This window comes from Drosophila serrata, unplaced genomic scaffold, assembly GCF_035046125.1.
Source record: "Drosophila serrata isolate PLE 108 unplaced genomic scaffold, ASM3504612v1 contig_382, whole genome shotgun sequence".
Lineage (NCBI taxonomy): Eukaryota > Metazoa > Arthropoda > Insecta > Diptera > Drosophilidae > Drosophila > Drosophila serrata.
The window spans coordinates 8433385-8449298 of NW_028257280.1; the positions used below are offsets into that span (position 1 = coordinate 8433385).

General features: G+C 46.6%; 1 protein-coding gene across 1 annotated transcript in view; it reads right to left on the reverse strand.

Annotated features, from left to right (window-relative positions):
- The window catches only part of htt (huntingtin), a 42780-nt gene that overhangs the window by 18210 nt on the left and 8656 nt on the right, over positions 1–15914 (reverse strand). The window contains 10 exon segments of the mRNA XM_020955496.2: positions 958–1662; positions 3769–4393; positions 4527–4684; positions 5083–5616; positions 6102–6376; positions 8897–9080; positions 9200–9796; positions 10711–11499; positions 13129–14054; positions 14110–14445. Coding sequence (XP_020811155.2) covers positions 958–1662; positions 3769–4393; positions 4527–4684; positions 5083–5616; positions 6102–6376; positions 8897–9080; positions 9200–9796; positions 10711–11499; positions 13129–14054; positions 14110–14445 — 5129 coding nt within the window.

Below are 15914 nucleotides of genomic sequence, written 5' to 3' on the forward strand. Positions count from 1 at the left end.
AAAACTAACTTCTGAAAGCTCAAGGTTATATTCCCTTGCAGTTTGCAATTAAATTATCGGATAATAGCGGAAATCAATCATAACTAAGCTTAACATTAAAATATTCATATTCTTTGAATCGATAGTTAAGCAAATTTTTATATGACAATATTAGCCTCAAAATCACAGTTTAAAAAACTCAAAACTCAGCTAAAAATGCATTAGTTTTTATTCATAAACCACTCCTGTGTTAGTTTTTAGTAGTTTAATAAATTTGTATACTCAATTTGAAATTTTCGAAAATTCAATTTTTTATCCATTTTTGACAATTTTAATGATGTAACCCCCTTGTACAATTTTGCAAATTTGAAAAAATTTCGAAAAAAAAAATAAATAATAAATTTTTGAATGACATTTCCAGTTCGATTCAGCTGTTCATGCTGATCAATAATATATATGATTTAACGGGTCGGAAATGACTCCATCTCGGTATATAAGCTTCTGACTGAAGTTATGATACCATTTTTTAAATCGATATTATCACTATTTTTATATGAAATTTTTTTTCAAGAAATCAATGCTTAAAAATCTCATATCGAAGCCAAAAATGCATTAAATTTAATTTAGAAACCACTCCTATTTTAGTTTTTATAAGATTAATAAATATGCAAACTCAATTTGAAATCTTAGAAAATTGAAATTTTTGACAATTTTAACTTTCGAAAAAATTATAAAAAAATTTTCTACCGGACATGGCTTAATCGACTTGGCTGTTAATACTGATCAAGAATATATATGATTTATATATATAATTCCGTCACTGAGTTAGAAGCTTCCGACTAAAATTACAATTACAATAACCCTGCAATCGTATAATTATAATTTTGAGTACAAAAAAAACAAATACCAATTAATAATTGATAAATCTGACTATCAATATCCGGTTACCTATACAGAAATTATTTGCAGTGCACTTACCACATTGGCGCCACAAACTTCGCGCAACAACGCCCGCTGCAGGTTCCGTTTTAATGGCAGCTGGGCGGCCTGCTCCAGCAGGACCACCGGCTCCTCCAGCCGCATGGCTAGAGCCAGTCTCATGCAGGCAAGTAGCAAGGCATCCAGTGAGCCATATCCAGATCCACCCTGGCCGGCGGCACTCATCAACAGCAGGCTGTAGTATTTGCAGAGAAATTCAGACTCGGCCAAAACCAAGCGGAAAACTGATTGAAGTGCATCCTTGTGCCGTGAGCGGCAGCAGACGTTGTTCAGGGCATCGACGAAGCGCCCTGCCAGCTGGCAGTAGGCGTGATCCGCTGCAGCTGAGGCCGGGGGGGATGTGGCCCCGCCCAGGAGGGCATCCAGGCAGGCGAGCAGCTTCTCACTCAGGACCTTGGCGAAGTAGTTAATCTCACTGATGGCGGCGCGACCGGTGGAGGAGTGAGCAGCAGCGGCGGCGGCTCTGGCTGCTGCAGCCGCCGAAGATGTCGACGGCGCCTCGTCCTGCCATAACGGTGGAGTGGCCGATGTGGTGGGCAATAAAGCCTGCAGCCGCCGCTCGGCAGTTGGATTATTTTTCAAATAAAGTTTTATGTGATTCACTAAATAAATTTCCTCGGTCTTAAGGATTACGTTGGCCAGCATAACCATCGCCAGAGCTAAATCACCAAAGTTGCCGACGCCCTGGAAGCGAGAAAGGAGAATGGTGAGGAGTAAGTTCGTTGGCTGATGCTGATGACTCCTTTCGTTGTTGACCGCCAGTGCAGTAAAGTGTGAAACTTTGCATAAATTTGTGTGACAAAGTTGCCAGCACCAACATTCACATATTTTCCGGCAGTAATTAGAAGGGAGTTCCCCGTATCATCACCAGCTCGTTCATGCCCATCCTGCACATGTGTGTCCGACGGACGGACGGCGAATGCAATTCCATTTGGCGCCTCTTGGCACAAGCCTGGTGCATTTTAAATAAGCTTTTTTTAAACGCCTCCTCATGCCTCCTCGAGTCAATGTTTACACGCAGAATGTTATTTAAGTTGCGGCGCAATTTCAATTTCAATTAAAACTGCTGCTCCCGTCAACTAGTCACATGCCTGCATCCTGCATCCTGCATAGCCCACATAAATACGCTTATAAACACGGCTATATGCGGCGGAAGGCCAAACTTAATTATTCATGCCACCTGAGCGACGGAGACTGCGTGAAACCCTGTTAATTTCCCTGCCGCCTTCGCTTATTTTTTACTTTTTTATGTGTCCAAATTAAATAAACGATAATTAGTTAAAGTTTTTAAGCTTTGCGCATAACTCACAAGTTAAATGAAGTTGAATTGCCGGCGGCAGTAAAGTGTCAGCTAGCCATTAATACGAGCGGATATGGGTAGGTGGCTTTGTGGGGGGAGGGATGACCACCGGCCAATGGCGTTAGACAGGTGGATGCACGAAGTCTTCACATGCAATTGACTGCCTACGACGACGACAAGTGGGCTCACAAGCACACACACACACCCCCGGAGAGAGACGGTATCAACACACACACGCCCGGCTGTGCCAGGGAGACTGTGTAATTAAGTTGGTTTTAACTGTAGCATAACGGTTGACTGGTCTGAACGGGCTAAGTAGTGGGGGAGATGGGTATGGGAATGGGAATGGGAAATGGGTATGAGGAGGGCGTGGCTGCACGAGAAGCTCGAGCTGGATGCCGGGCTGGTGGCTGGCAGGCAGCCCGACAGTTAATGCATGTGTAGCTTAAATGCGCATTAATAGTTGAAAATGTGCGGCGTTGAAGCGTAGGTATTAAAAATGTCACGTATACGACATGTGCCACATTAACTACAACGCCACATGGATCAGCAGCACTGCCATGGCACTAGCGCCGGGTCTAGGACTGGCACTGGCACTGGCACTGGCAACACTAACAACATGGGGAACACAACACGGCGATATAAAAAATTGCCCCGTAACTGCAACTAAGTGCATTCGTGTGTATGTAAATGCCAAAGGGTTTGGACGAACGGACGCCCTGATGGACGGCCTGACGGACAGGTAATGACAAATCGTTGAAGAGCTTGCCAGCTCAAAGTTCCCGGGGCCACTCCCCGGTGTTGCATTGGCACAAAACACTAAACCCTTTGAGCACTGACTCTTTGATGGCGCATTGAATGTAAACTGATGAGCCACCCGGACAGACAATCGTCTGTCATCTTTGAATCGAACACGAAACATCTGACGCACTTCCATTTAATGTCAACGAGATCAATTATGCAACTCCAGGCAGTGGCCTAAGTACCAGTTAAGTCTCACGGCCATCGTTTCCAAACTGAGAGTGTTGTAATTTGTGGCATTACTTCAAATATATTATTAAGTGGATGCCAGGCACGCCCGGTTGACACCTTCTCGGGACACCGGGACACATCAGGACATCAGGACATTCATATGTCATTTGCATTGGCAGCTTGCCAAACCAGCGGCTGATAGACGGCTTTATGTTCATTTGCATGTCGAGCTGGATTTTAAGTTTCTGTCTGCATTCATAAATATTGCAAATTGCCTGACGCCTCGAAGTGTGTGTGTGCGAGTGTGTGTGGGCATGTATATTTAAGCAGGCCTGGCGCATATTTATGAGAGTTCAATCGAAATCAAACGGACAGACGGACAGACGGGCAGGGTTTCTCCGGCAAGAAGCGGTGGATCTGCCGGTGTCTTAATGCATGCCATAATTGAGGCACTGACGGGCAGCTGTGAATTGGCTGAGTGCTTTGTCAAGTCCTAGGCCACTGCATATTTAACTCACCTGCTCGATGAAGAGCTGCAGCAGCTGCAGGAATCCTTTGCTGTCGGCCAGCACATGGTTGCCATTGTTACGGAAACAGCTCTCCAGCAGCCGCAGATCTCCGGCGGAATGCAGTCGCCATTGCCGTGAGCAGAGACCTCGACAAAGAATCCCATACACGGTGTCCGCATCCTGGGCGCTGCGATACGGTGCCTCCTCCAATTGCTCCACGCTCCGCTCGAATAGCAGGAGGAGGGCCAGCACCTGTTGACTGGGCCGAGCCTCGATAAACTTCTCCAGCATGCCCAGCACCACTTCCCGTTGCGTGTCGAGTTCGCGTCGCTGAGCCAGCAGGGCCTCCCTGGTTTCCGGCGTGGGGGCCGCACTCAATGGGCTCTGGCAAGCCGTCCGGCCTGAATTATGACCACTGTCGGTGTCCATGGCCTCCTCCAGCTGGCTGTGCATGAAGAATAGCTCGTAGCTCAAGGTTCTGAGGGCCAGCAAGGCCACCTCGCGTACAGAGCTGCTGGCCAGCAGATTGTTTGTAATGCTGATGATCTTGGGTATGGTGATCAGTTGCCGGTCGCTCTTGTGGGTGAGCTGCACCAGGAATCTCAGCATGGGTGGAACAATAATAAAGGCGTTCCTAGAATGGAAACTATGTTAGAACTAAAGGGTCTAGGGAATCTGTGACAAGCTTAAAGAGATATAATGATATAAAGGATATCTTTGACTAAAGTTGCAAGGTATTTATACAAATTTAATCTGTTTGAACTCACCTATCGATGCCTCCCTCTATCAGATCCATGTTGTTCAGTATTTGCTCGAATATAACATTCTTGGAATCCAATATGCTATAAGTTACATTGAGGTCCAGCAGCTGGGATAGCAATCGCAATATGGGCGCCTGAATCAGAGCATTGGACTTCATGAAGAGCTGCCGGGGGCAAGAACAGAGTAGGGAAATTATGTTACATGAGGGAATACTAGTGCTCCATGCCCATGTTCGCCATTAATAAAATATCAATGGATGCACTCTGTTCCCTTAATACACACTCACTCACACACGTTACAGATTAAGGACTTTTCCCCGGGTCGCCTGGCCTTCGTGTCTGTGCATTTTTAATCAAACAAATTGGCTACAACTAAAATTAATTAGTCAGCGTTGGTATATATACACTTGAACAAATTCGCGACTTTTATTTTCCATTATTTTTGATCAAATAAATCAATATTTGTCTTTCCTTTTTAGTATATTAAAACTCATCTATTAATCTAGCTTATCTAACTTAGTTAACCTTTAAAAGATTGTATTTTTTGTTCGAGTGTACTCACCGTCAGACAGTAGATGACCAGGGGCTCGAATAGCTTTATAAGCCTGGCGCAGTCTCCCGCCGGCGGTGTGGGCGGCTGCAGGCCACGGACAAAGAGCATGCCCAGCGCGTGGAGTGGGACAGTATCAATTGGTCGTCGGGCAGCTCCTCCTCCTGTTCCTGCTCCTGCTCCTTGCTCCGGTTTTGAATTTATTGTTGGCAACAATGTGGAGAGGACGCCATGACCCCTGCCCTTGGCCACAAAGTAGGGACGCGTGAAGGCGGCATGGTGGCCATCGGTGGTGGCCGACGGCTGCACCCGCAGTTGGCTGGCATAATTTTGGGCGAATAAATATTTCAACAGTTGCCGCAGACATGCAACGCACTCGGCGGGCGCATAATTTATTAGCTTGGTCAAATAGTGGAGTATTTCTTCGATTAATTTCAGCTCCGGGGGCGAGGCACTCGGCAGGGACTCCAGGCACAGGCTCAATGCGTTCAGGCAAGTCTTCAGGAGACAAATTAATAAGCTGCCGGCCTCGTGATTTATGGTTATCTGCATGAAGGAGAAAATAAAAGAGTTGCATGGGGCATTAGAATGGATGGGCGGTGGCCTAATGCAACCCGCACATTAAGTCAGTCGGTGCGAAGAAGTTTCTGTTTGAGCTGCGAGTGGCAAAAGTCAAGTGAGGATGCTACTACGCTGGCTGCATTTCGTCGCGGGTTGAATTTTTACAACTCATTGGTGGTGGTGGTGGTTTCTGGCTGTGGCACCGGCAGAAAGTGTTGCATATAAAACGGCGCATTGCGCTGTACGTGCATCTAGATCCTTAACGGAGATGGGGCTGCAACCGGAGATGGAGAGGGAGTCGAATCTGGAGCTGGGTGTCGGGAGCTGGGTGCCGGGAAATCTCAGTGCACGTGCCGCGCAACTTTTGCCATTTCGGCGCCACCAGCGACTTAATGGCGGTGGCTCCCACTGAATCTGCGAATCTGCGAGTGTGCGAGTCTGCAAGTCTGCAAGTCCGTGGCTTGACTTACCTTGTAGCTGTCATTAGCACCTCTTAAAATGTTGTAAAGTTTCATGTAAACGTAATCGCCAGCAAAGTAACCCAGAGCCTGGAGGGCTGCTGCCCCTGGCTGCTCCCGGGTGAAGAGCTCGCTCTTGGGCACCTTCGAGCTGGAAGCTGAATGCGAGCCGGAGGGCGGGCGCTGATTGGTGACCAGGTGGTAGTAGATGTTGAGTATCTTGAGACTGTGGCGCAGCAGAAAATCCAGGTGGGCAGTCCTCGGCTCACCGGAGCTTAACATGGCACCTAGAAGTGGATAGATTTGCGGATTGGAGGCTTATTATTCGCAAATTAAGAGTTCCCGCCTCGGCTAATTGGGTTGCAATGCAAACGAGCACTTAAAATTATACAAATGCTGCGTAATTGCAGCTCACAAAATTAAAAACGTATTAATGGATTTGCAATTGGGTAGCGAGCCATTCAATGGGATTTGCTGCTATGGCAATTTCACGAGGACGGGAGAATAATGTGAAATTAAAACAAAAATTGCATAGGTAACAAGCGGAAAACGCTTCAAAGTGTGCTATGATTTATACGCATTAATTGCTTTGTGTGTGTGTGAGTTTCGCAACATTTCAATTTATGTGTCAACAATGAATGCACCGTTCAGCGGCAATAAGCAATATAAATTTGTGTTTCCACCATGGCCAAGAGGAAATGCCGATGCAAAAAAATATTATTTACAAATAAATTAAATTGTATGCGCATAAATATTTATAAAAATTAAGTGTTAAGGGAGCCATTTAAAGAACCCCTTCGGGGGGCAGGACAATGGGCAAGTGGTTGCCAGCGGATGCCCCGGCTCGCAGTTTGCATTACATTTACTAATTAATTGAAAATTGCGCACACAATCGCAATGAGACGACGCCATTCTTCCGCTACCAATTTATATTTATTTATCGCGCATTTCAGTTTTTATTTGTTTCACTTTGGCGCCAGGACAACGTTCGATAATAGCACGGAAAGGTAGATATGACAGTAGATGGATTGAGCCACCGGAAACAGGTGAGATTTGGATTAATGAAATGCTAAGCCAGGTATTAACCTGTCATAATTATAATAACGGATTAACTGCATTCGTGTTTAGTTTTTTTTTAAATCTACAACAATTACTCTCATAAAATAAAGGACTTAAGTCGGACATGATAGCCAGCTTAAAACGTAACAATGCAGGTGAGTTCGGTGGCTTTAAGCCATCGGAAAACTGTGAATTTACTCCGGCCACAATTAAAGGATTTTCGCTGGATGTTTGTTTTGGTTCTGGGCATGAATTGCAACTATTTGCATACATTTTGGCAACTGTCAAAACTTATCACGAAGCGCACGCGAGAGTGTCGGGAAAACATTTGGTGATTTTGTTTTCAAATCGATGTCCAGATATGCCCAGGCACACACACGCCACACACACATCCCCGTAAGCACACACGGCTTAAATATTAAATTGTTCCCCGCTGCGTCAATGCAAATGCAATGCAAATTGTAAGAGCACGCGGCGGGGAGCCGGGACTGGGACTGGGAGTGAAAGCAGCCGTCGCCGCTGACACAAAAATTGTTTAACATTTAATGGTTTATTAATAATTTAATTACTTTTTGATTATGGTGGATTACATTAGCGCATAGCAAATACGCGGCCGGCATGATAAATAATAAAGAGCCTGTCGCCATTGCCCCTCCTACCCAGGCATTGCCGCAATGCCCCCAAAATTTATAGCATCCTAATGCATGTCGACCGATCCTGGAAAGGGTCGGGCTTCAGTCCTCCGCATCCTGGTCGTGGCGGTCGGTGTGAAATGGCACTAATGAAATTGAGTTGAAGTTTGGTTTTCTGTTTGCTTTTTTGCACTGCGTGCTATAAACATTTTTGTAAATTGAATTGAAATGTTTATTAGCGCACTAGCTGCGCATTACTGCAGCCGGCGATGGTTTTGTTGATGTTGTTACAGTTGTTGGTGCTTTTTTAGATGCACTTTGTTAATGGCGCTGTTGAAAATTATTGAATTAAATATAATCAGCCACATTGTGCTGAATTCCGAGTATGCTTTCATGCTATTAAGCTCTTCAGTTGCATTGAAAACATTTCAAATTTTGTGTATAAACTGCGCGAATGAATTGAATTTGGACACAAATCGTATAACAAAAACCCACAAAATGGGGCTTTAATCAGGAACCTCGCTGTGAATTAATTATTTACAATATAAAATAGGTAAAAGTGTATATAACATTCGACCATTTTTAGCAGCATTTCCAAACTTTTTATCTCTCCATGTTTTTTGGTAGTACTTTTAGTGAAAGCGGATATTTATAAACATTTATGCTAATTTCTCGTTATTCTTGATTAAATTTAAAAATAATAGCAGCTAACACAAAAAAATAGACTACGGTCAGTCACTTATGCCGCAGCAGCATGAAAATATTTATGCAAATCTATTTAATGACAAACAATTAATTAAAATGATTTATGCAAACGTTTCCACGGCATTCATTACAGCATAATGCAATTAAATATGCAGTCTGAGACCAGAAATTACAGTTTTTGTAATTTCAGTTAAATTAAATTAGCCAAACGAGCCGCAAAGCACCGGCCAAGAGTCGAACAATTCCAATAAATATCGGAAATATCAGGAGCCCAGTGAGGCGCACTGGAATGCACAAATGTGTGGTATGGTTGTGAATGTCTGCCATTACCATTAAAATATTTATGGGGGCTTACGCACGAGGAAATAACATAGTAAACCCGGGTTGCGATCGGAGGTTGGCTCCACTCACCTGCCATTAATTTGCCCATCACATCAATCAAATCGTTCTGGCAACCGAGGTCCGCTGCCGTTGCATTGTTGTAGTAGGCATGGCTAATGCAAATTTCTACGAAATTGAATTCCATCCAGGCCTGTTGATAGTCCACGAAATTGAAGTGCCTGAGCAGGAGGCGCAGCGCGTAAATTATGCCAAACTGCAAAGGGAAAACAAGGATGAGTGTGGGAGTTGAAGTGGAAGTGGCAGTGGGAGTAACCCAGAGCCGACCGGTTCGATTTAGTTCGATTGGTGGCTGGCTGGCACACAAATATTTACCTGCAAATTTTTATCATTCAGCGTCATCAATTTATTTGTCAAGCGATACAAAACTTTGGCCAAAACTTTTTCCTCCAGCGCGATTTGACGTTGCCCCGCCAGGGCAAAAACATGCCCCTCGGCGATGCCGTTGCCGTAACTGCCATCAAAGTAGGCCGACGCCGCGAAGGCTGCCGCTTCGGCTGCCGATCCTAAGGGGCTGGAGCTGCTTCCCATCATGGACGTGATGCCAGCCTCCGGGCAGGCGGAGCCCATGGAGGGTAGTGCATCCAGCTCCGCCAACGGAGGCACAATCGTCGAACTGGTCCGGAATAAATTACGCAACGTCACGGACATGCTGCCAAATATGCGATAGTCGAAAAAATCCCACAGCAAATTGAAATTAGTTTGTTGAGTTTCCACGTTGACGTTGCTGTTGCTGTTGCCATTGCCATTGCCTTCGATCTCGCATCCTTCATCTTCATCCCTGCCGGCTGCCGGTTCCTGCTCCTGGCGCGCCGTTTGCATTATAAACCGGCAAAGACAGCAGGCGGCATGTTCCCGCACCCGCGCATCATCGTCGCCGAGCAGATGTAAAAGTTCAGCCAGAAATTGTGCCTGCAGGAGGACCAGAGGGAGAGCAAAGTGTTGTAAATCAAAAAGTGAGCCAAGTTTTCATTATGCAGTTTGGCAGTTTCGAATGCCCGTGCAGACGCGGTTTGCTCCGTCGATTTTGGAATGAAGGTAGCGCAATCAAAACACTTAAAGAAACAGTCCATGGAATACAAAATAGACGAAGGAGTTTATGTCTTACGGGTTTGACTCTTTAAATATTACTTAAATGAATTGGATCTTATTTTATTCGACTAAGTTTAGCATGTTAAATTATAAACTCATGTCCTTAGGATGAATCTTTTCTCTTTGGGAAACCCCTAAAAAGTGTCTCTAAACCCAGAAACTTATGAAACCACCGTCAGTCAGTAATTGCAACTAATACTGGAATCCCCACTGAGAAGCACTATCAATTGAGGGAAGCACTTTTCGTGCTATTACATTTCTTTGCCATTCAGTTTGAGCCGTCAATCGTCTTTTGCCTCAATTGTTTGCCGACTCTCGAGCTGATGTACGTTCTCCCTCTCTGTGCCATTTAGCAAATTGCTTAGCTTTGTCAAAATAATAAATAAACAAATATATGTGCGAGCGCCACAAAAACCCCACCCATGGGGGCTAGCCTGTCAGCTGGTCTGTTCGTCAGTCCGTCAGTCCGTCAGGGGCTGAGGCATTCGGCAGGATGCGCTCCACAGTCTCCTGCAGAATGCACAAAGAGCCCGGCCACACACTTGAGTGCACAAATGTTCAATAAGAGTTGTCAGAGCAGCGCCCGGCACTCGAATTGCTTTCGAGGATTCTGGGGCACGACGGAGCAGGAACGGAGCGAAAACACACTCGTAAAATAATCTGCACAATAAACAAGACGGCAAGCGGCGGTCTGCCAGCGGGCCCGGTTGTAATAAGACGATTTAGCTGCTTACCTCATAAGTGCAGACAATGTCCTCGCTCTCCGCTTTCCCGCATCCGGAATCGCTGGCTTCCCTCGTCGAGTGCGACTGCTCCTGCTGCTCCTGATGCTGCTGCTCCTGCTCCTGCTCCTGCTCGACGCTGGTAGTGTTATTGCTGGCGAGGCCACAACGAAAATTTGCGTAGTACGACCGCAGCAGCACGTAATTTAAATTCGAAATAACTTCGGCGTATTTATTCTGGACCAGCCAATATTTATTGTGATGGCAGAGCCGGAGTTTGCTCAAGAGCAATTTGGGCGAGATGGCAAACACACAGAATGGTTCGGGCTCATTACCCAACTGCCCACTGCCGTTGCCATTATTCTTTTGCTGTTGCTGAAGTTGCTGCTGCTGCTGCATGCCAGTCGATTGCAATTGGAAATCATTCAAAAGAGCAGCCAGTAGCTCATCATTATCTGTGGCCGAGGACTTGGCACATGTCCCGGCATCGTTAGGACGCCTTTGTTGCGGCCGTTGACTGCTTAAGGCATTATCCTGGTCCTTTGCAAAAGTTTGTTGGCCAAATGTTTGCGCCTGGCCCGGACGCTTTTGTTGTCCACTTGAATGTCGTTGCAGGTCCTGGTCGTCCTCCAACTGCTGCTGCTGTTGCTTTTGCTCCTGCTTCTGCTTTTGCTTCTGCTGCTGATGAGCATGATAATGACATGGCGGCTCTGTCAAATATTTGGACACCACATGCGGAAATATCTTATCGAATGCATTCAACGCTTGTATAACCACTGTGTGGATCTCGTCCTCAAAGCCCTGCAATAAGTGGGGAAGAGCAAAAAGTTTTTGGGCTAAATTTCTTTATACAGGGCCTCAAGAACAGGCATAAGATGGCTTGCGAGAGACGAAACGAGACGTTGGCTAAGCGAATTTGTGTTTTATTGTTTGCACAAGCAAAAAGTTTTCCACAATCACACAGTGGCCAGCTCTGGGGTTGCCCCCTGCCTGCATCCGGTATCCATCTGAGAGTGTGTGCATTTTTAACGAATCCCTAACAAGCTTTTCCTTGCTCCAGACCGGGGCCAAAGGGCTATTGTTATCAAAGTTGCTTTGCCTTTGGCCCCGGCTTGGGCTTGGGCTTGGGCTTGGGCTTGCCCGACTCCAGGGAAGATCCTGCCGCCTTCTATGTCCTCACTAGCTATCCCTTTTTTGGCTCCAATTTTGGTATGCTGGCAAGTGCCATTGAGACGGATTTGCAGCCATTATGTAGCAGGCATCTAATGTGATTTTCAGCCAGCACGTCCTGCGTCCTATTCTGACCCGCTTTCCGTTCTCCCTTCCTCCTACGTCCCATCTGCCCCGATAGCATGCGCATGCATCCCGCTGCAACAACATTGCATAATCAAATTGCACTTTTGGGGAGGCAAGCAGCCAGCAGCAATTTAAATGTTCGCTGCCGGCCACTAAATTATTGAATTCAATAAGAAACCGCCCGGCATCGGAGCCCCAACTTATTGCCACGACCAATCCCCAGACAGAAATCAATGTGCAACTTATGCGCACATTCTGCATACCGGAAGGAGGCGGTCCGATCCGGGATGGGGATGAGAAAGCGAGATGGCAACGGATGCGCTGCTCCCTTTAGGGGCATTTGCACTTGCACATTGCGATAAGGGTTTTCTTTCTTATTTTTCGAATGAAAAACAACCAACCGCACGAAATGCCGCCGGCCAAGCTCCGACTGCAGCTGCAACTGGCTTGAGTGGGTTGCTCGGGCTGGAGCTTGGAAATATTCAAAAGGCACCAGCCATTGATATGGACACGTGTCCGTATCCGTGTGTGTGTTTTGCCTCCTGCATGTGTTAAAATATGTTAGCTTGATGGTTTAACATAGAAAAAAGTACAGCGAAAAGGTGGAGGCACATATTTATAGATATAGAAAATGTTTGTGCAGGGGGAAATCGAGGGCAACCTACGCTACTCACACAAAGTAATTCCGGCAAGGCGATACTTGAATACTCTTGAAATCTAATATGCCCTTTAATACAGTTTTAATCAAAGCCTCATCTCGTAGGGAAATCTATATATATATCTATAAATAAAAAAATATATATATATTTTGTAACTAGTATCTTGTAACAAATCTAATCTCCTTGCCAATTCCCCAATGCTTTACCTAGGGTAAAGTAAATAGATATTGTCGTACAACGTGGCGTATGCGTTATGCATACAGTGGAAGGAACACAGTGCCCAGGAAAGGGATTGCGAGTGGGCGTTCTACGACTAAGATATACCGCCAGATATACAAAGCTGGTTGCCGTAGTGCATGTAATGTGGCTTTACATTAACCAGGCACCGATAGGAGGAAGGCACTGGCTCCTTAGAGCCTTCTGGCTACGCAACTTTTTATGCTAAAATCGTGTTCGTTGTTATCGATGCACTCACCTTTAGCAAAACGGCCAGCAAGTGTTGCAGTCCCATGCCACGCTGCAGATCCAAAGACAGACCAGCTCCGCTGGATTGCAGAAAGAAACCCACCACCTGCTGAACACCGCCACGTAAGATGGGATCACAGTGGTCATGGTAGAGCAGCACATCCGAAAGCGCCTGGCAGCCGGGAGTCTGGGAACTGCCTGCGGTGGACATCATCCCATTGATACCTGCACGACTCCGTGTCGACTTGGTGCGCTTTGGGGGACGTGGAGGCAGACTCAAAGGTGGCACGTCCTCCGCTGCCACCGTGGGGCGAAAGGAGCTGCCGATGATCTCGGACTTGGACAGCTTGTCTTCGTTGGCTGACTTCTTGATAGGCTGGGAGGCAGAGCTTTTTCCAAGTAGCAGAACCGAAGCATCGGCACTGCGGGTAAGTGTGGGCGCCGGTTGCTGTAAGTAAACTGGACAAGTGCTGGCGCCAAAATGATCATCTTTGATGTCCAGCAGGAGCAGGTTATCCTCTACTTCTGTCTGCATCAGGGGACTATCCAACCGCGGCTTCTCTCCGCCCGACTGCGAGTTATCGCTACTCTGGGGACTGGAAGCCTGGGTACTATCGCCACTTCCGACCTGGCAACTGGCCTCCTCCAGCAGTTGGAGTTCCTGATCGCTGATTTCCAGGTTCAGCTGAAGCACTCGGGGGGCCAGGCGGACGCACTGTGCGATCACGGCCAGCGAAAGGCTCTTGATGGAAACCCTGCAGACACTATCCGGCTGCAGGCCTGCCGCCTGTCCGCTAAGTAGGAATCTGGCTGCCACCAGACGAGCCGTGTAGTAGACCAAAGACTGCTCCATAATGCTGCCAATTTTCACGCTGATCAGGGCACGTCCCACAACTGTCTGCCGAAGCGGGGAGTTCTCCACCAGAAACGGATTAGCTGCGAAGATAAAGCTTCTAATTAGTGGCTCCTAGGGGCAACCTAACCAACTCACCGTTGGGCGTGCTTCGCATCTGCGGTGTCTCGGGCTTAGAGTAGCCCACTCTCGGACCCAGTCCCTCTGCCTCTTCCGCTGGGGCATCCATCATGAGGGCTGTGGACGCGGTGTGGGAGGCAGTCGCCGACAACGAGTCCTCCACGGGCGTTGGGGTTTCCGCAATCGAGGGCTGACGCTCCGGCGGCTCCATATTGCTGCTGCTTGCCAGGGAGCTCAGCGAGAGCGTGAGCGAGGCGGTGGAGACGGCGTCCGATTTGTCCGCGTGAGCCGACTTGGAGGGCGTGGATTTAGAGCCGCTTGATTGACGAAAGAGCTTACTGACCGACTCCGAGGCTGGAAGCAGAAAGCCCTCGAGTTAGTGCGTCTGGCAGATAACTGGGTTTGACACTAATGCCGGCGATGGCGTTGGCTAATTTGCGGCCACTCCAGACGGCCAATTACCGGGCACATTCGAACTTTCGAGCCAATAAGGAAGAGCAATGGGGACGGATTCGAAGAATGGGTGGGTCGAAAACCGCTAAAACTATTTTCCTTAGCTGCTTTTTATGTTGTTCTATTAGCTGGCTGCTGCCGGCAAACTTTGCAGCTCCAGCTCCCAGCCTCTCCTCCATTTCGTATTGAAAATTAATTGAAAACTTCAATTTCATGGAGAGTACGACTAAACTCTGGTCTGCTGCCCCCCACTGACCACTTAAGTGGGTTAAAAATGGATGCATCTTTTAGATGCACTTGTTGTGGCTTTCCCTGGTTCTGTTGCCCCTTTGTTTTGTTATTGTTCTAATGGATGTTCCGGCCGCATGCGAGCGCTGTAAAAATTAGAGCAACCACGATTCCAACTGCGACTGCGACTACTGTGGCCAGCGGAAGCGCGGGAGCACTTTATGGACCAAATAGTGCTGCTCGCATGTCCTGCTCGGATAGACTAGGATATGGAGCTGGCGCCTGATCATTGATTTAGAGCAGCATCCAAGCATTTGCTGGAAAATTAAATCTGAATCAAATGAAAATTTCCAGAAATTAGCGAAGGAGCAACTCAACATCAGGGCGCCCGGCCTGCAGTTTTATGAAACTTTCCGTGCTCATACACTCGACAGTAATTATGTTTGGTGTTGTGTGCTGGGTTTGGCTGCCATTTTATGCTTTAATAGCTTTGCCTCCATAAAAGTGAAAGCGGCTAACTTCGCTCGAGTGTGTTTTCGGTGTTTTTTTTTTTATATTTCATTGTAAAATCACGCTGAAAACGAAATACAAAAAGAGCAGCACACAAAAATGGCAAATAAAACTTTGAAGCGCATAAGCAAAGAAAGGAGCAAAACCCCAAACTAGACGACAATGAAAACCGCGTAGGAAACGCGAGGAAACGCGCTGGAAGGACGCGGAAAGCGGTGGTTGGAAAAGCGCGGCGGGGGACAGAGGAACGGGTCTCATGGCTGCTACTTTACTGCTCAGCTTACAGGCACACACACACACACACACATGCAAATGTTTTTTTTTACAGCTCACGTTACATATGTGCATGTGGAACGGAGAAGGACAAACCAGAAATGGGGAAAGGACATGAACAACAGTTGCAAAAAATTGTTTATGAAAACAGGGCAAGATTGTTGGTCGGGAACAATATGGCAACCTGAATTCACTATCTAAGTAAGTATTAAATATACAAGAAAATCTATAATTTAAAATGCAGTCGAATTGTATGAAACAAATGGTTCAAATGTACATCAGCTTACAAAATATTATGGACAACTTTGTATGTTATTTTAAATGCAACCAATTTTTTATGGTTTCAAAGACAAGGATGC